Here is a 20,550-nt window from a genome sequence, read left to right on the forward strand (position 1 = left end):
CTTGGAGACATTACAAGGCAGAGCAGTCTGAGTGCTTGGAAGAAAAATATAAAGGGAAAATGGAAGACTGAACAATTCTGCACGACAGATTTTGAAGCCAAATGTATATTTATTTTTAAATGCAGTATAAAAATTTAGAACACTTTAGAACTGACCAAAGTCGGCCAACATATCTATTTCTGTACTTTAAATTTACAAAAACGTGAACAACAAGCTAGATAATCACAGTCGGTAGATGTTCTCTGTAATCTTGGAAAGGTTTTCTGGAGTAATATATTTCATTATAACACTTGCAAGTTTTGCTTCCCATATTTAGTTGCAGGCAAAAGGATGTCAACAAGTAGCAATAACGCATAAACTATAATCTCCACACCAATAAATACATGACCAGGTCATGACTGGGTGGATAGGCTGGTTGCTGGGGGATTAAAGGAAGCTGTGTGTTATTTAGGCTGCAGTTCAAAAGCAGAATACATATTTCAAGATGTGAAAAAGAAACTTTACCATCATTTTAATTGATGAGAGGAGAGGAACAAAAAAAGAACAAGCTGCAGAGTCAAGAATGCACAAGTTTCATTTTTATTCTGACAATAAACCAAAACTTTGTGCAGTACACATTCATATAGACTCCATATAATAAAAAAACAATCTGACTTGATTTTAACACTTATTTCAAGTTAAACAGTGAAATACAGAAAGTATTCATTTGTGTTTTTTTTTTACAAATGCAACCCTTTATGTCCTAAATTTAAAACCACCGCCTGGATATTTTGTGTTTATTTTAATTGCACGCAGTTCTTTAAATGTCCTGTGAGTAAATATATTTGCCCATTTATCCATAACAACTGGAACTTTCCATATCTAGCATTTTCGTAATTTACCGCCTATTAAAAGAGTGCCCCTCAGATTAATTTCCCTGCCAAGGACGGGAGTAAAATTACCGTAATGGCTGGAAAGAGCAACGTTTCCCATTTTAAAAAACGTTGGAATTTTTCAGATAGCGCAAAGTGTGGCGGAATTACGGTACTATAAATTTGGCTGGATTGTCGCCGCTAAGTTTAGGATTTATAGGGTTACAAACATCCAAACTAGCAATTCATTTAGGAACCCTTCCCCAAATCGGACTCCTGTAGTTCTTACAGTGTCTTGATATCAGCACCTGAAGCTCGCTGTGAGTCAAAAGACAACAACTGGTCTCTAACGCTAAAGAAAAACGTATTTCCCACGTCTGTTTAACTTGATTGGCCAGTTTTCATCTGGATGTCATTAGAAGTGTTTGCTTTGTGAATGGCATGTAAGATGCTCTTTTTGGGGGGCCATGTACAGACTCTGTTTTTTTTTTAGTAAGTTGTAGTTTACTGTTTCTTTCCAGTCACAGTCATCGTTCCTATAAATCGTACCAGCTCCATTTGATGTATAGTACCTTAAAACAACCACATATTGTTTTCATATGTTAATTTGAAAGCAGTCATTTTTATTTCACTTGTATTTTAAAAGATGAAAGTGGTGTTGAATTCACTGCCAGAAGAAGGAAAATGAGCTGGAACATAGAACTTCAGAAGCCATTTATTCACAGTTTCCGTTTAAAACAGTTTTTTATATTTAAGTTTATTAATATTCATCTCATAAGAATGATAATAGTATTATTTTAAGTGGAGTATTAAAATATGCGTATTAAAATATGGAGAACATGACAGGTTAGTGTGTGAGACTGTATCCCAGTGTGTGTTTTTCAGGCTTCTTGTTCGTCTGCGGACGATTCTTCATCCTGTTGTGACGACTGCGGAAACTTCTCATCATTTAGTCACAACACACATTCAGCACGCAGACACAATAACGCCCCAAACCGAACGTGTAACAAATACACACATGAACAGTCGATGTGCACAGCAAAAATACGGGGAGGAGTGAGAAACAATACAGAAAACGATGGCTGCACTTACATGTACTGACACACACACACACACACACAAAGCCTGGAGTGAAGGCGGTGACACTAAAAGCTTTTTCATCCTCTTCTAGTTTGTCTTGGATCTGTTATCACATTAATTTCCCCTCTTTCTTCCCGTTTCCACTCCTCTGTTTTCTTCTCCTTCTGTAGAGAAAGAAAAACATGAATCTCATTAAAAGAAATCCAGATGTGCTTAATAGTCCTCCCGGGACCAACAGACGGAAAGAATGGAGAACCTTTACGGCCTTTTTTCCTTATGATTCCCGTGTAAGCAGCTTTTCAGCAACACTGTTGCTCATTTACCGAGGTGGAGAGAAAAAAAAAAAAACACAACTGGGGCAAACTAGTAAAAGGTTAATGGGGTTTGACCTCTGTGGGTGTTGCAAAAGGTAGGCAAAATTGAACATTTTCCATCTTTACATACAGCTTGCAGTCCAATCCAAACACAAAGCCTCTTTAAAAGCCTAAATGTACAGCATTATATAGCGCTTGTCTAGTCATACTGGCCACTTAAAGCGCCTTACACTACAACTACATTCACCCTGCCGCACTCAGTTGCACACATTCATTCACTGACAAACAAATTGACGACATGTGACTGGGGGAAGCTGAAATCAAACCTACAGCCTGCAAAGACAATAACCCTACAATGAACCCTCCCAAAAAAGGTGTTTACATGCAGTGTATAACGACTTACTGTAATCAGACTTAACATTTTCTGATTTAAATCAGTTAGGTTTCATAAAAATGTATTTCTTGTATATGAATGAATTACTTTAGTCAGTTCCAGAAGTTTATACTATACAGCTCTGGAAAAAACTGAAGAGAGCCACTGCACTGAACCCCATTGAAAACCCCATTGAAGCCACCAAATATTGATTTCTCAACTCTTTCTGAGTTTAAGTATTAGTATTGTTGTTTCTAAATGCATATGAACTTGTTTCCTTTGCATTATTTGAGGTCTGAAAGCGCTGCATCTTTTTCGTTATTTTGACCATTTCTCATTTTCTGCGAATACTATATACTAATTTTTTGCTTAGAATTTCGGAAACATTTTGCCAGTAGTTCATAGAATAAAAGAACAATGTTCATTTTACTCAAACATAAACCTATAAAAAGTCAAATCAGAGAAACTAATAATATTGCAGTAGTCTTAATCGTTTTTCTAGAGCTGTATATTTCAATACCTTAACAATAATAATGTTAAGTCGAAATATCTTTAAACTGTACGGCTGCAACTAGTGATTTTAGGTGATCTTTTTCCACCTTTCTCACCTGGACTTTGGTCCATTACTCTTATAAGTCATGTTTGCAGGTCACTGTGCTCACAGACACACTTTCAATGGGCCTGCTTATTTTCAATGGGACAGAGATCACAGCTTCATAATGGCTACTTCATAACATTGCCTTTGTTGTCCTCAAGCCACTTTGTAGCCAATTTGGTGCTGTGCTTAGGGTCACTGTCCACATGGTAACCCTATTTGTACCACAGCTTTAAATTCCTGGCTGACATGTTGAGAAATTGCTTCAATACATCCACATAATGTTCTTTGGTTATTATCCCATATATTTTGTAAAGTGGACCAGTCCCTTCTGCAGCAAACACCCGCTCAACACGAAGTTCCCAACCATTTACTTCACACCAGAGACGTTCTCGGGCTTCTAAACTCCCTGATTTAATCTCAGATGGTAAAAAAAAATCGCCCTATTTCTTTACTACAAAGCTACGGTAAGGTAAGGTAATTTTATTTACATAGCACATGTTCAGCAACAAGGCAGTTCAAAGTGCGAGATATCAAATTACAACTTTATTATGAAGTAACAATTGCATGAACTTTGTCAATGAGTTAGCCATTTTGCTGAAAGCATCAATAACATTAGAAAATGATGGATATGAAAACTATAAAGAGAGGATTCTTATTCACACAGCACATCTTCTCATCAGTGGGGAGTTCATATTGAGATTTATTGGCGTGTGCAGCTTGTATCCATTGTTAGCCCCAGCATTTGCAAGCTAGCAGTAGGAAAACATCGCCTGTATGATGAAACCAGGATGTTTTGACCTCGGTTGTTCCACACCAGTTCTCCTCTACCTCATTCACAGGTGGGCTTGTGTTGCAGGGACCACATCAGTATCTGTTTCCACCCCTATAACAATAGCCCCCTTTTGTTCCTATCCATTCTGCTCCGTCTGCCTCCTCCTCTTTCAATCCTATGGCATTCCCACCTCGCCTCATCTCAGAGCCCCTCTACCTTCCCCCTTTCGACACACGTCTCTGTTTTTCTGCTTACATCCAGCCCTTCTGTTTCCCCCAAATTAAATACAAACTACAGTGCAAGTTTATTACGACTGCTCTCCTGCATCCAGCTGTACCAGAGGGTCATGAAGAACTCTGCGCAGGTCAAATAAGCATTCATGGAAACCGTATTTTAGGAATCCACTTTCCTAAAATACTTTCCTTTTGAACTGCAAAGCATGCAATGAATTAAGGAGTATAGCAATTAAATAAGCAGGAGTAATGACCTATTAGAAAAGATAACAAAAATGAACATTTTAGTCACAGTCTAACATTTGTGGGCTTCAAGCATAAACAGCTGATTTTTGAATATCTAGATGAAAAATCTTGCTCGGTGATGTAGAAGCCATATATAATTTGTGCCAATAGCTTTCGTTGTAACCACTACTGCGTATGTGATTTGAAGATTGCCGAAATTTGCTTGATTTCAGCACAATAACCCGAAGCACAAAAGGGAGTGCACCTTTGTGGTTTCTAAAAAGCCTGAGTTTTAAGCCATAACTCCTTCATAGCAGTTGTTTTTCAGGCAAGGCAGACTATGGTTCCTTGATAATTACCGTTTAAAACCTGACTTTTGTGTTTACTTGCTAAACTTGTCTAATATTTGAAAAAGAAACTGGATGACTTTTAATATTTAGATTTGAAAAAAAAAAAGACAGGAAAACAAGAATAAAGGAGTCAAATATTTTTCAAGGCAGTGTAGCGTCTTAATTTTGGGATTTTTTCTAACAATTTTGTGATTTTTAACCCTCCAGGTTAAAAGACTAGACTGATGGAATTAGGTATTTTTTAAAAATGTTTTTCTATTCCCCACCACTCTGCGTTTAGCTCTGCCGCAGTGCTGCTGAGCTAAATCTGAAGCCTCCTCTTTCACTGCGATGTATATAGGCTAGTCCCAGATTAGTAAGTGAACTGGGTTAGTTCTTCCAGGGCTTGATCTGCTGCCTCTGGGACAATGCACCTTCTTCCATTAAAAAACGTGTCTCCTGAGAGGAAATCTGCTGAGCACACTTATAACTCTGAGGATGGTGTTTTGGGACAAGTAAAACACATTCTGGGTTGGGGTGTCTTTCATAGCGAAAATGCTGCATAAGTTTCATATTTCTTGTTTGAGACAGAACCAGATTGTCAAGGATAAAAGTTTGCATTTGCCTCTGCAATCGGGGACAGCTGATCTCTCTGTCGAAGCTGTTACCTTCTATTTTTGTATGTGTAGGCCCCAGAGTTTCACTGAGATGGCACAGGAAAGTGAAAGTCACTGGAAGGCGGCGCGGACAATCCTGTCACTGAGCGGCTGGGTGGGGCGGAAGTTGTCCCCCAGCATCCCGTCGTTTCCTTCCAGCAGCTCCGCCCCCTTGATGTGCGACCGTAACCTCCGAAACTCCTCGATCTGCAAACAGAGAAGTGAAAAATAAAAACAAAAAAGGCCCCAACCTCACAGTTCACTACAAGGTTCACTGCTACATCTGAGGGTATGATGTTGTTGGATTATTCAGACACTTTTCTCTTTATAAAAGGTTTTATTTCTCCAAAGCATTAATGTTTGAGACAATTCAGGTAGAAGGTGTGTAGGCGATGCATGTCTTATCTCTGGTCTGCTGAGGGAACAGTTTACGGTTTTGTCGTTCTTTGGCCAGAACGTTTAAAAATCAAAGCCACAAGCAGAAAAAACCTGAAAATGCAACTTCCTTTTTATGTGAAATTGCTGCAGTTGCAGATTGCATCTCTTCTAGACACACGTAACAGAGAGAATGACCCACATCGCTAAAACAAACAGCAGTTCTTGAACTGCTGCGTAATTGGTTGGCTGTCGAAACTTTTACGGCGCCCTCTAAATGTGCAAAGGCTGTGGGCATGGCAACTGGTGTCTGGCATGTATGTGTACACATTCACTCTGCACACACTCACTCTGCACACACAGAATGAGTGTGTCTTGTAGCAATTGATAACAACAGGATGTTTGAAGTGCATTTTCTAGGAAAGCAGGACTTGCTGGGGTTTTTTATGCTTTATTAGGTTCATCCAGTTAAAGCATGATGAGAAACCTTCACACCACTAGATGAGTCTGTATGTTCAGTGCATTTCATTTTGCACACCTAACATTATTTGCAGTATTTTTGGCCAGATTATTCTGACAGTTGTTGAACCGGTAGTCTGTTGGTTTAGGTCAGAGATGAAATCTGAGATAAATATGGGAAATGTGGAACAAGAAGCAATAAAAGGATAGCTAAGATTAACAAAAAATTAACAGTTCAGATGAAAGCACTGCGGTTTTGTAAACTAACATTTTTTAGTTCAGTTTTCTTCATTCTAATCTCATGGATTCCAGTAGAAAACCCTGATGATGAACGAAAGTGGATGATGTAGTTCGCTTGGAAAACAAGAAATGTCAACTAGACTAGGCAAGAATTGGAAGAAAAAATATATATCTACGTCACTGTTGCCTTTCTCCTGCATGATCAGACATTGAGCAAAAAGATAAATTATTTTTTATTTACAAATGAAGGGACGCACACCAATTTTTGCTTTTCAAAATTTTAGGAACCGGTGAGCCCACACGAAAGACATGAGACATAAATACGTTTCATTACTGAACAACAACAACACAACTGGCCACTGCGGTGTTACCTACTGATGTCCACATGTCCAGATCTGTTTAACAACAATGGAAGTTGCCTTTATCAGAGTAAGTCAATCGCATTTATCCGTCCATGTCCGGATTTGCTGCAATCAGGAGCCACTAATAGCTCATTTGAACCCCTTCTAATTGTTCCATTATGCTGAACCGCAGGAGAAAACTGGCTCTTGTTAAGTGCTTCAGCTGACATGCTCATAGTCTAAATCCTTCTGTGTTGTTGTTGTTGTTGTTGGCCAAAAAAAAAAAAAAAAATTATTACATTGTTCCTAATCTTCATTTTAAAACTCAGTGTGAAATGAAATACAGAATTCTGTTCATGTCTTAAAGTATGGATGCACGCATATTTGATTAAGTCCAAACAAACTGATTCATCGTCTTCAGATCTCGCCTGCTTTCTTTTCGCCCTGTGCACCCGCACCGCACACATGGCCTGAGGCGGGACTGGCAGAAAGACCTCTTTGTGAGAGCATTTCAAAGGGTTAGCAAGCCAAAGTGTAGTCAAGATGAAAGACATAAATAAATGTCAGAGGGCTAGCACCTTTATCTATTACAACAACAAAAAAACCTTTGGAAGAGAGCCACGAGTCAACCAAAGGTTGAATTAAAGTTTAAATCAATCAAAGGCAACATGACAGACTTATGGATTGGTAGTGGGAGGAAAGGCTTCCTGCATGGAGCCGTTTGTGGAGAATGCCAGAAAACTGTGGTTCATGCTCCTGTAGAATAATATTAATCAAAGACGGATTGGGCAGTGTATATTTTGTTATAAAAAGCTGGAGAAAATAAATAAATATAGGAGGCTAGGTGAATCAGTCATTAGCTAGATGATTAGTCACACCTCTGATTTGTATTGCTGCAACCTTTATTTTCAATGTAAACAGTTTATGCTTTCTTCAATGTGATGGTGGTTTCAGACTGAGAGAGAGCCACTAAAGATGAAGAAAACCTTAAAAAAAAAAAAAAAAAAAAACATTTTTGCTTGTGGGAGAATCCAAATGTCTGACTCCATACCTGTAGCTGCGAGATGGTGAGGGGATAGCGGAAAAGTATCCAGGTCACTTTTTCACTACAAGGCGGTGTGGTCAGAGATCCTTCATACACCCAGTAGTCTCTCAGCAGCGGGTCTAATGATCACAAAGAGAACACTTAATCCTCAACTATACCGTGTCGAAATGCTGGCTTTTGCAAGAACTTAATAGGTTTCCCTCCCTTGCTCTTTTTAAATAAGAGCAAACAGACCTGACAGAATTTAACTCAAATGGGAATGAGGGATCGTTCTGTATTTATTAGGGGCTCAAGAGAGGCACAAACTACAAAACAAGTTAAAGTCTCAGGAATTTATCCGCTGGCTTTAGTAGTGATAATAAAAGGGAGGAGAGGACCAACGGGAACATTTGATTTGATGAAACTATGAATTACAAAGAGAACATACTGCACTCCGATGTGGCAAAAATAATGAATGCGTCAGACATTCTGAAACCCTCTTTCCTTCTCAAAATACCAGTCAGATGTTTCGCCCTTCCTCCCCCCACGCTAGCACCGACTTTCCACCTGCTACATCAGAACAACAATAGTCATGTTTTGTCTGCAGATGTTATGTTGCTGTCCAATTTCCTTGAAACTTTGAGCACAAAACTCTGGTAGTTATTCTCCCTATTAACATATTTGCCACATCTTGTGGGTTTTGCATATGCTAATATTAGATTGATGCTTTCACTGACAGATGTTTGATAGAACTATGTGCATGATGGATTTTATGTAGCTTGTAAACAACTTCCTACTTGACATTTTGTCACTTTTTGCAGTTTATAAATGAAGAGAAACATTGCTGGCATTGCTAGAAGCAGCTAGCTCAACAAAAGGAAGCAAAGCTTACTGTTTCCCCAACTTGCAACTACACACCCAAAATTTGTCCTGTCCAGTTTGACTCCTCCAAATATTGTTCTTGTTCTTGCAGCCAAATATAGCAAAATCTTTTTTTCCCAAGTGAGCAGAAACTGAAAATGCGCATTCTTGAAACTTAATCAATTACACATTTAATGATGGAACTTGACTTAATGTCATGGTTTGATTGTTGATTCTATGTTGAGTCCCAAAGCAAAATTTTGTGAGAGGTGTACGGAGCCTGGTGCCGGAAGAAAAACGGCGAGTGACTGAGGGTCTTTGCGCGTAACACAAACCCTGTAATTTCTAGACACTAACACGTACCATAGAATTGCACAAAAATCCGTGAGGGACGGCGGAGTCCCAGAGCGAAATTCTGTGAAAGAGGTACGGAGCCTTGTGCCAGAAGCCCATTAAAATGCTGTGTACATTGTTTTAAACTATGTGATTGTGATCGTGAGTGGGAATAAAAACAGCAATAGGTATTTTGTTCCATATAACACAGTAGGAGTGTAACAGGTAAACCTTTTATGGATGCAAACTCGACTAAAAACCCACCTGTTTAGGATTGTATTTGAAACGTAATTAATTACAAATTTATTGATGGAACCTGACTTAATGTCGTGTTTTGATTGTTGATTCTATGTTGCATTGTGTTTCTGTGTTTGATATGATGTAAAGCACTTTGAAAACCCTTGCTGCTGAAATGTGCTATACAAATAAAATTTGATTGATTGATTGATTCTTGTTCATTAAAAAGGTGTCAGCTTTTGAGGTAGTGCTTCTTTCTTGACATCCTCTTAAGAAAGAAGCAATTTTCCATTTCACTGTATAAACTGGTGGTTTAGCAGCTTCCACTTCATGGTAAAAGTTGTCCCAAAGCCACTTTCCTTTAATCTCATGGTCACATTTTTATTCAGATTATTGAAACATGGGAACAACTGTTTGTTCCAGCATGGCAGCAATCCCAAACACTTATTGATGTCATTCTTTTCAAACGGCTAGAACCTTAATCCAATTTTCAGAGCATTAAATTATGTCAGGAAACCAACCAGTTTAAATGAACTGTACTAACTCTGATAAGAAAATTATGCCAAAAGCTTACTGACGGCTACAAAAGGCATGCAGTCGAGGTCCACATTGCTTCATATCGGTGAATTTAGATGCATTTATTTGACCCTGTATGATTTTTATCTTGTACAGATCAGAGGGAATCAACAGCTTTATTCTAGAATAATCTAAAAGGGATTTTTCTGTTTTACTACAACAAACATTTATAAACCTGTTTTTCTATTCTACATGTCTCTAATTTACACGGGCGGCATCCAGAAGAATCAGTGTTATTTTCCCATATGCTATTCTGTTCGGCTGCTAACTCAAATATTTGAGTTAGCAAATATTTGAGTGTTGCTCAAAGATTTAGGGTTTTAACTTGAACATGAAGATTTGAGATCAAATCATGTCTGTCTTACCAGGTAGGAGCGTGTTGGGGTTAAAACATGGGATTATCTTGTTCTTCCCCTAAAGAAAATGCAGTGGCAAAAAGAAGCAGTTACGTTCACGACACATCAACCCTCACGCCGCGATTCTGAATAAAATCTCTGCTGTTCGCCATCACACAGGCTTCACCTTGTACTGCAGGTCTTGTAGGACTTCAGTGATGGCCTTTAGGCCCAGGTGCTCTTTGCCAATCTGATACAAAAAACACACGCATTTTGGGTTTCAGCACAGACTTATCACTGCTGCCGGTGGCTGTTTTCACAATGTCAGCTGCCTTTTTCAGCAGAGATAAGTCTATGTTCTGTTATCATGCAGGAAGAAAAAGCGGAAGATTAAAGAACAGACATTGTAGAAAACAGGATGTGTGAGACTGAGACCGCAGGAGGTCAGGAATGACTGGGTTCAAAAGAATGAGGTGTTTTCCTCGGGTACCGTCACTCATCACAGAGCCGAGCTGCCACTTCATAAGAGATCTTAGTCAGCTAGCATGAATCAGCAGGTGATATTTTTAAGCAATAATGAGTCTTATTCACCTCACTTGTAGTGGCTGTAATGGTGGTGCCTTATTTATGCGTAATATGAGATTATCAATGTGCTAATTAATAATATTTTGCAATTTATTAACCATATTACTGGACGAAAGAAGAATGATACATAAATGCGAGCACTAATTTCCATTTCCTGAATAAAATATTCACTAAGACCTCTAACCTCTTCAGAAAAAAAACAAAGCTCTGATATGATCTGAGTTCCAGGTGTACTTACCTGGACAAAAAGTGCTATAATGAGGATTCCATTCTTCTTCCCCAAAGCATCTTCTAGTGAGTTAAAGAGAGTGCTGTTCCAGTGAATCAGATGGAGCTGAGGACAAAACAAAAAGACAATACAACATAAACTGCAACCTTAAGGGCGTTTCTAGTCGTTAACACGATGAGTGTGCAGGAAACATCAGATGCTTGTGATGAACTCCTCGTCTGGTTTACGTAAAACAAAGACTGACTGGAAACTGTGAAAGTTTCCAAGTGAAAAGTCTAATGAACTGGACATACCCTGATTTCTCTGTAAAAAAAAAAAAAAAAAATCTAATTTCGCCAAAATTTGTTGGAAAAATTACTTTTTTGGAATCCCATTGTGTGCTACATTTACAGCTGAAGCAGAGTTTTTGAATACATTGTATAAAAAGAAGGTGACTTAGAATTACCAAAATGACTTACGCCAAATCGAGAAGCTTACAAGCACTGAGACATTTTGTGAACACCCACATGATGATGCCGTCGCTTTGCAAGCTTCTGCAAGTTTAAGCTTGTAGATCTCCACAGATGTGGTTCATCATTTGGGTTTATCTGCTCAAATAATGGCATGCAAGTATAAAAATCAAGGTAATGTCCATCCATATTACAATTTAGTAACACTTTATGAGTCTACACATAAAATCATAAAATAGATGCCATCATGAGGAATATTCAAGCAACATTTTAAGACAACAGCCAGGAAGGTGAGCTTGTTGGGCACAAGTGGTGTAATGATTCTAAACATGCCATCAAAATTCATCCTGACAACAAAGATGATATCAATCCCGTTAGAAGTTATTTGGCAGAGATTTAAAGGTGCCTGTGAGCAAGGCGACCTACAATCAGTTAAACCAGTTCCTTCAGGAGGAATGGGCCAAAGCTGCAGCAAACCATCGTGAAAGGTTGTTTTTTTTAACAACACCTAAATAATTAGCCAGTAATTCTATCGAATTTTACTCACTATCGGAGTGAGTAAAATGCCTTTGAGCTAAATTTGAATCAAGTTATTAAAAATGATCTAAAAACCTCTCTTTGGAATTATTCCTAACTGAGCTAAAACTAAATTACATTTCAGTCGGACTTTTACGAAGAGAAAGGGAATGTGTTTTTTAATGCAGTGTGTCTGAACATTTGGTTTCAACGTTGTCTGCTGCTTTCGGGGAAACCTGATTCTGCTCCGATGTCAGCTGGTTAATTTTCCATCCTGCATCTTCCTCTTGTAAGATAAGCTAATGGACAACATGAGGGCAGCAATATTCACTCTGGAGAGGACTGGCTGTGGACAGCCTGACGACAACTAAACAATTATCCATATTTATTTGTTTGTTTGTTTCTTCTTTTTTTCCTAAAATATATTAAATGGGACTTTTAAAAGCCAAAGCCTTATTTTCAATTGCATAACTCACAGCAGCCAAATCGAATATCAAGAGAAAAAAAAAGGCAGGCAGAAAGCATCACAGATGTTTGATACAGCGACCTCTAGTGGAACAAAGTATTAACTTAAACAAACTGAACACCACCAGGCCTAAAGTGATTTTTCTTAAATGGATATTGTAGATTTTACTTCATATTGAGGTTCTGGGAAGTAAATATCTTAACCTGTGGTATAAAACTCGCTTTGATGGAACAGATTAATCTTCCTGGATTTCTTTTACATCTTCAGTTTGGGAAAGTCATGGATGCATATCGGGAGGCAATAAAAGCACATTTTACATCATCATTCCTGGATAGACACACCCTTAAGGATCACTTTGTCTTTCACTCAGAGAGCTGTGTGTACTTTCAGAACATGTAGAAAAAAGAGGCAGGATTTATAACTTTGTAGTTTTTACCTGATCAACGCACATAATATGTGTTGTAATTTTTCCTAAATTTGGTTGAGATCTGCATCCCAGTCCTCATGCGGGTTAAATAAAATCAAAATAGTTGCGCACCATGTTATCTTCCACATAAGAGCTGACTAAGATATGAACCTCTCAGATGTGTACGTGTGTAACGAATACATGAAGACTAGTGAGAATGACGTTCCACACACCCACTCTAACTTTGTCAGAGTGGGTGAGTGAAGTCATTTTTATGTTTTTATGGTTCTTGCTAGGTCATCCAGGTTGCAAGCCATCTCTCTAATCTTCAAAACACACCTGATAAGGTTCTCTCTGTGGACTGAAGGCTTAATCTCGAGTTACAGAGGCTGCTGGCTGATATCTTACATTAAAAAAATCGGACAATGCCTGTGAGCTTTATGAGTCGCAAAAGGATTCGAAATATGAAAAAGGAGATCTGGAGATCCCTCCTTTTCTGTATTCCAAATAAATGATAGTCGCAAAGATCAGAGGAGTTACTTGTTTGGGCTCAAGCAGCTCCAATGTCATGCGTATAAGGATCAATGTCTGATCCGGAGGTATAAACACACAATGTTTTTCTTGGAGCAGGGTGTGTTGCTTGTCCTGTGTACCTCCATAGGGAAAGCCTTGAAGTTGACGGTGTGCTCTGATCCTCTCTGGTTCTCTTTGCCCCAGTGGAATCGAACCTCGTGAAGCTCATACTCATGATCACTAGGCAATGGACCCCCAGTAACCACTGACAAAAGCAAAGGAAACCACAATGAGGTCTAAGCAAGTGTAAACAGGAAGCAAAGGCATAATTCAACATGTAGAGAGCGACTCAGCAGGGGAGAAAATGGGTCATATGGGGTTGGACAGAGGTGATTTTGTTTTCTCTTGTAGCAAGTAACACCAATAAACCACAGAGACTAACACCGATACCTGAGCATGCTTCTTGCATTCTCTCAGCATGTCTCCTGGGACTGACCTGACTTGGACTTGAGAAGGATGTGGACAGTGTGCCCGTCGTTGATGACTTCACAGTCTCGACACACCACGTAGTTTGGTGTTAAGCCAGCATCCAGGAGGGAGGGGTCATACTGCGCTTCCCTTGAGTTGAGATTAATCGGAGACTGGTACTCGCCGTTGGCTGCTGGGAAATGGAGTCCCCATTCTACACCTATGAGTGAAAATCCACAACAAACATATATGTTTCCATCCAAGTCTGATTCGTAAGCTTGAACGATTGTCGTGCATAATGCGCTGCCTTGCAAATATACTTTCACCTTTTAACTGGATCTTATTTCATCCCATTGTATTTAATTGTGAAAAGCCAACGCGGTGAATAATGATACATTAGAATGAGAACAACAGAAAGTTTTGAAAGTGGTAATTGTATTGTTAGCAAACCATCTTTTGCTAAAATTACTCCTGCAGGTTTTGTGTGTTAAGTTCTTCTTGACTCCGATCTTGCTTTTATTCGTCATATTGAACAAATAATTAAAACAGGATGGTACCATCTAAAACACACAGCCAGAGTTCGTCCTATTCTCTCCCTCGCTAATACTGAGACTCTGAAGCCTGCTTTTATTTCCAGCCGTATAGACTATTGTAATGCCCTGCTTTCTGGTCTCCCTAAAAAATACCCTGAACAGCTTTCTCTGTTACAAAACTCTGCTGCTCGAGTGCTAACCAAGACCAGAAGTTCAGGCTCACATCACACCTGTTTTAAAATCATTGCATTGGCTCCCAGTACGTCTCAGGATTGATTTTATGATTCTCTTACTGGTTTTTAAACGGCTTAATGGTCTTGCACCATCTTACCTTGCAGAGCTGCTAATACCTTACAGAGGTTCCTCTGCAGGCCCTGAGGTCCTCTGGCACCGTACTATTAACAAGCCCAAGAGTCAGAACACACACTTATGGTGAGGCTTATTTCCAGTATTATGGCCCCCGTTTGTGAAACGGTCTGCCAGAGAATCTGAGGGCCGCAGAAAATGTTGCTGTATTTAAGAGACCCGTCTTTTTAACTGCATTTTCCATGCAGTTGTGTGTTTTCCCCTGTGGGGTTGGGGTGGGTAATTGTTTGTTTGAATTGATCTGTACAGCATTTTGAGCTGCTTTTAGAATGAAGGGTGCTTTATAAATAAAATTGATTGTTTGATTGAGGTCTTTATTAGTTTTCCTCATCTAGAGACAGAAACTTTTGCTCATTCCTCTTTGCAAAATTGCTCAAGTTCAGTCAGATTGACTGCCACAAATTCTCTATTGTATTTAGTTCTAGATTTTAAATAGGCCATGCTAACACATGTGTTACCCTGATTCGCTCCGCTTTAGCTCTGGTTGTGTGTTGTTTGCAGCCTCGAAGAGGATTTCTTCCAGGATCGGTATGTTTCTTGATCTTCCTAATGCAGTTTGTCATTTGAGACCTTCACAGAACAGCTGGGTTTATACTGAAGTTAAACTACACTGAGATGAGATCTAATTACTAATCAGGTGGCTGCTGAAGACAGTTGGTTCCACTAGATTTTGTTTGGAGGTAATACGTTTAAAAAAAAGGTTGAACGTCAGAGTTTGGGGTTGTTGCGTCTGTGTGGTATGTGTTTTCCCTGGAGCGTGGGGGTGAGCTGGATGCTCTCTCACACCGATTCATCAAGCTTTAAAAGGTTACATCCTGGAAATACCGTATGTATTTCTGATGTATTTTATTCACAGAGACGAAAACCCGCTGTTTTGACAGAGGATGTGGCAGTAGAGGTGATTCAAAATGGCACTACCTACTTACCTACTCATTTTATTGTTTGCATAAGTCATTTTCTGCCGTCCTTTCTCGTCAAGTTTGAAATTAGTTTCTTAGAATATTAAAACTGAAACCTGTGATGGAGTATTCTGATGGAAATGATGAATCGGGGTGGTTCTCTCTACTCTGTTTTTCATGTTTGGATTTGAAACAAAAAGTACTCTGAATACGTAAGACATGCTATGTCATTAAATATGTAAAATCCAAACCATTTTAACAACGGTCCAGCTGCATCGTCTTTATTTAGTCTTCCATCTGAAACCAAAAGGTGGTTTACCACCACATTTTTGTGATTTAATGACTCTACTGGGTTACTAGGTGTCAAAGGAATGGGACTAAACCTATTCAAATACTTTGAGAAAAAATAATAATGATAATGTTTCGTAATAAATAAAAACAGGTTTCATTTAATGAATTCACCAATAGAATCCTTCAGATTGATTTAAATCAACTTTGTCTTATTCAAGAGTACCGTGATCCATGAAGAGCGCTGATAAAAAAAAAAAAAAAAAAAGGAGTCTCACGTGAACACATAAATAAGTCTCTCCTTTAGTCAAAGTCAAATGTTTTTCAGTTGATTTTGTGGTGCATCTGCTGTCTCTGTGCCTCCTGTAAGGTCCATCCAGCTTTCTGTTTTCTGAAACAGGACGTCTCACTGTAGTCACTGCTGTGACTGTGAGAGTGTTGAGATCTTGAAAATGAAACAGGTCATGGTTACAGAAACAGGGTCAGATTGTCCTACCCAATACAAGTAATCATAAAAGAAACATGCAAGCATGCATAAAGAGTATAGAGACTAAGATTTTGTATATATTTGTCTGTAGAGTATCAGATGGAATCTATTGCTTATGGATGCAAATTCATTGTATTTACTCTGACTGAATGTGGAAGACGCCATGATACTCATCAGTGATACTCACAGTCTGGTTTCACTTCAGTTTTGAGAGCGACATCATCACACAGTGAGAGCAGAACACTTTGCAGTGAGTTTTTAGGAAGAGGAAACAATCACTTTAAAAAACTTTAGTCCCTCCAAAAGACAAGCCGAGTGAGAGTTTAGAGAGTTTATAGAGAGCATGTGCTTTTCTGCAGCAGGGACTGATGCCTTTCTCCTCACCATTGGAGAAAAGAGGGGAGGCTGCCACATTCCCTCCTTCCTCAGCAACTAAAGCCATGACAACAGTTTTCTGAACACACACCGGGTTTCCTTGCAGCACTGAAAAGACTAAATTCACCCTGCATTCAACTCTGCAAGGCCCAGTAGAGACGATTTGACTTTCTTTCCTCTCATTTTGTCGTTTTAAGATCAGCCAGAGCTCCTTCTTTTACTTATATGCTTATGTCAAGTTGTGGTTACAAACTTGCTAGCTTAGCCTGCCAGAAACTCGTTCCCACTGGATAAAAAAAACACTAACAACCAGAACATCCTGACATGTGCCAAGAGAAAAAGCTGCATCAGTATTCAGTCCATACCTTAGCATGGACTGTTATTGTTTCGGGTTTGTGTTTACACAGTAAAGCTCTCCACGTGGAAAATGGAGTGGAAAATATAAATCTGTTAAGTTTTACAAACAGTAAAATCTATTTTAACATTGTATTTCTTCACTTATGGATGAACTGAGTCTGTGTAGATTTTACCTGATAACAAGCTTGTGTGAACTTACAGATGCATACAAATTCGTTAGCACTTCTGGTAAAGATGTACCCTAAAATAAATCTGTTTTTATTGTATAGCAACACATTTATAATATGAACATTTTTTGGGGAAATCCAACCTCTATTTGACTAAATTCACTCAAAGGGAAAAAACTGCCACATGAGAAAATACGTGTTTCTAGCTAAATTACTTTTGTTTCTGTGTTTTCTACCACATATTTTGGATTAGTTTCATGCTGATCGACAATCCATTTTAAGAGATTCCCTCACGCCAAGCACTCAAACGAGGTTTTAAAGGTCTTCAGAAGAGAAACAGGCCGACACCATCATTCATCCTCCACCAAACCTAACAACAGCCATTTGGATTTTTCCACAAATTCATGCTCTGCTTCATACCAAATCCATCAACATTGTTGGTTGGTCAAAAGCTGAACCTTGCCTAAGCAAAGCACACAATTCCAATTTAAGTCCCTGGATAGTTTATACGTTGTGAAGGTAGAATTTCACTCCCAAATAACCAGTTAGCATGTAATCAGGGTCTAATGGTTTTCATAGAGGCTGAGAGGGCAAGAAGATTTTACCAGGGATGAAAACAAAAGTGTTTGTGTTGCTGCAGAAAAAAAATTTATTTTGGTTTTCAAGTCAGTCATGCAACTGTTCTTTAAAATGTGTCTTGCTGCAGTTGTTTATTCCTAATTAACCCAGAATGTGAAAGCATGAAGTTTAATGGGTTCATATAGGATTCTTGTGGTATTTTCTTGTCAAACAGTCACATCTAATCCATGCATTGAAAGTGTTTCGCATCACTGGGCATACTTACAGGAACAGTCACAGAATTGCATCAGAGCTCTTCCTTGGATGCTCAGTAAAAGCAACAAAAGAAGGAAGACAAAGTGAAACAAGACAAGAATGACGGTTTGCATATCTGTAAACTTTACTAAAATGACTGTTTCAAACTAGGAATCAAGTTGGTAGCAATTATGACAACGTCCACATTTCCTTTAACGATACAGAAAGGTCTGATCAGAGCTACAGTAGCTGCACGGTCTTGCCAAAGTTTGAATACACCTTGAACTTTTTCAGATGTTATTATGTTACAACTGCAAACCTCAGTGCAGATTGTTGGATTGTTGAGATTTTTTTTTTTTTTTACTTACACAAAGTAGCACAAATTTATGAGGTGGAAGGAAAGTGATGGCTTTCAAAAAAAAAATTTAAGCAACATTTTAAAGTGTCGTGTGCATTTGTAGTCAGGCACTGTGAGCTGATACTTCTTGCAAGTTGTTTGGGAAATATCTCTTCTGACTTTGCATATCCAGAGTTACATTTTTGCAAATGATTTTTTTTTTGCAAAATACCTCAAGTTCAAACAAATTGTACGGAGTACATGTGAATAACACTTTTCAACATCTCATGCAAAATGTAAGCAGGATGTGTCTAATAGTTGTCCCGGTTGTATTTAGGGGCATCAGATAAGAGGGAGTTGAATACAAATGCATTCCACACTTTTCAGATTTCACAATTATACGAGGATTTGTGCACCACTACATCATAATTTGTGGTTGTAACATCATGAAATGTGGAGAAGTTCAAGAGATGTGAATAATTTTTGCTATGACACTCCCAGCTCTGTAAGAACAGCTGAAAAAAGTCTCACATTTCTCAACTTCTTCAGCCAAATGTAGTGCCTGACCTCAGAGACGACGTAAAGGAGGGGCCTAGCTATTTTACAACAACAAGCAATGTTGCAGAGGCCGTGCAAACTTCAAATGACATTTGAATTAATTAAGCATACATGAAGGCAACATCTTCACCTAAAAATCAGCAAGTGAAAATAAATGGAAACTTTTCAGAGTCTTCTGAAACGTGATTTAAGCTCCACCTTGTCGCCCCTCCGCACCCCCCTCCAGACTCTGACTCTCAGCATCCCATCGTGTGCACGCAGAGACCAGCCTACCTTCCTCATAGCCCCAGTCCAGCTCATCTTTCCCAGGGACATAGTCTGACTCCTCGTTCACGTTGTCGGCCATGGTGCCTTCCAGCTCCTTCGCTTTGGGTAGAAACAGATTCGTGTTCCCAGCTCTCTCAGTCACGCTGGTTTAAGTTCATTCACTTGCAGACAAAGTTAAGTCTCTTCAGCCTGCTGGGAAGATTCCTTCAAGTGTATTAACTTTCTTTTTTCTTCTTCTTCCTTATAACTTTGTCTTTAGGTTGGTTGTTATCCTCTTTGTTATTCTTAAAAGTCTGTAATCCGCCTTCTTCCCTCTCTTTAGTTGTTGTCCACAAAGCCACTAATGGATGAGAGTGGAGCAGTCAGCCTGTTTCTCTTTCCACTGTGCTCCTCCTCCTCTCTCTCTTCTACTCTCTCTCTCTTTTTGCGCTGCTGTATCTCTTCCACCATTTCTTTTTTCCTTTCTCTCTCTGGTTCTCTGCAGGTGTGCCTGACCACTGTGGCTTTCCTCCACAGAAAGGCAGATAAGTGCAGCTTTAATGGGAAGCAAATGTTACTCATTGTTTCAAGCCATGTAGTCCAGCATTGTGTGTTGTATTGCCTTAACCTTACTTCTGTTTGGGGTCTCCTGGCAGTATTTTGTATGTCTGCATGTCGGAATGCAGGCAGGAAGGTCATGCTGGTGTTTCTCTTGGAGGCCACACACACCCACCCCTGGGTGAAGGAAACGGTAGAGAAAAATAGACAGAAAGCAGCAGAATGTACAGAATAAAAGCCCCGACTGTTCTCCCACCCTGATGACTTCAAGATGGACATAAAAAACAACCTAATTCTCAATAACTCAAGCTTTAGCAGGGGTCTCGAATTACGTCTCAGGCTCCCCAATGTCCACCGTATTAATTTACAAAAAGAAAACAGAAATGGGGCGTTGTACTTTTCTGTGCTCTTGTTTTCAGAAATATGTTTGAAAGTAAAAAGTTGACTGTCCCTCTAGTTCTTTTCTCCTCTTCTTTCTTTTCCAATCCACATCCTGCAGGCTGATGATGTTAATTACCCTACATTCTTTATATGGAAGCTGTCCTTGGAGCTATCGAAATGAAGGCGAGCTCCCTTGTTTCCTTACAGTAGATCTAAAAACAGAACCTGAAGTCCAAAACTGCACCCTGACTGAATGTGTCTTCTGCCCCACATATGTATAAATATATAGGGTTTTTATGTAGCATGAATGTTTATTGCCCTACAGAGGAAGTGTGAAGCAA

General features: G+C 39.1%; 1 protein-coding gene across 2 annotated transcripts; it reads right to left on the reverse strand.

Moving 5' to 3' along the window:
• Window positions 1-556: 556 nt before the first annotated feature.
• Window positions 557-20,073, reverse strand: ca8 (carbonic anhydrase 8). 2 transcript variants are annotated; one of them, XM_005797058.2, is made up of 10 exons: window positions 19,904-20,073; window positions 19,298-19,825; window positions 13,873-14,064; window positions 13,517-13,641; window positions 11,036-11,131; window positions 10,400-10,462; window positions 10,243-10,291; window positions 7,898-8,010; window positions 5,444-5,638; window positions 557-2,095 (listed from the first exon to the last, which is right to left on the reverse strand). In XM_005797058.2, the coding sequence occupies exons 2-9, from the start codon at window positions 19,368-19,370 to the stop codon at window positions 5,504-5,506; spliced, it is 846 nt and encodes a 281-aa protein (XP_005797115.1). In that variant the 5' UTR covers window positions 19,371-19,825; window positions 19,904-20,073; the 3' UTR covers window positions 557-2,095; window positions 5,444-5,503. The 2 variants fall into 2 exon arrangements, with proteins under 2 accessions (XP_005797115.1, XP_023191818.1); XM_023336050.1 differs by lacking the exons at window positions 19,298-19,825; window positions 19,904-20,073 and adding an exon at window positions 18,161-18,481.
• Window positions 20,074-20,550: the final 477 nt, after the last annotated feature.

Source organism: Xiphophorus maculatus, chromosome 6 (assembly GCF_002775205.1).
Source record: "Xiphophorus maculatus strain JP 163 A chromosome 6, X_maculatus-5.0-male, whole genome shotgun sequence".
NCBI classification, from domain to species: domain Eukaryota; kingdom Metazoa; phylum Chordata; class Actinopteri; order Cyprinodontiformes; family Poeciliidae; genus Xiphophorus; species Xiphophorus maculatus.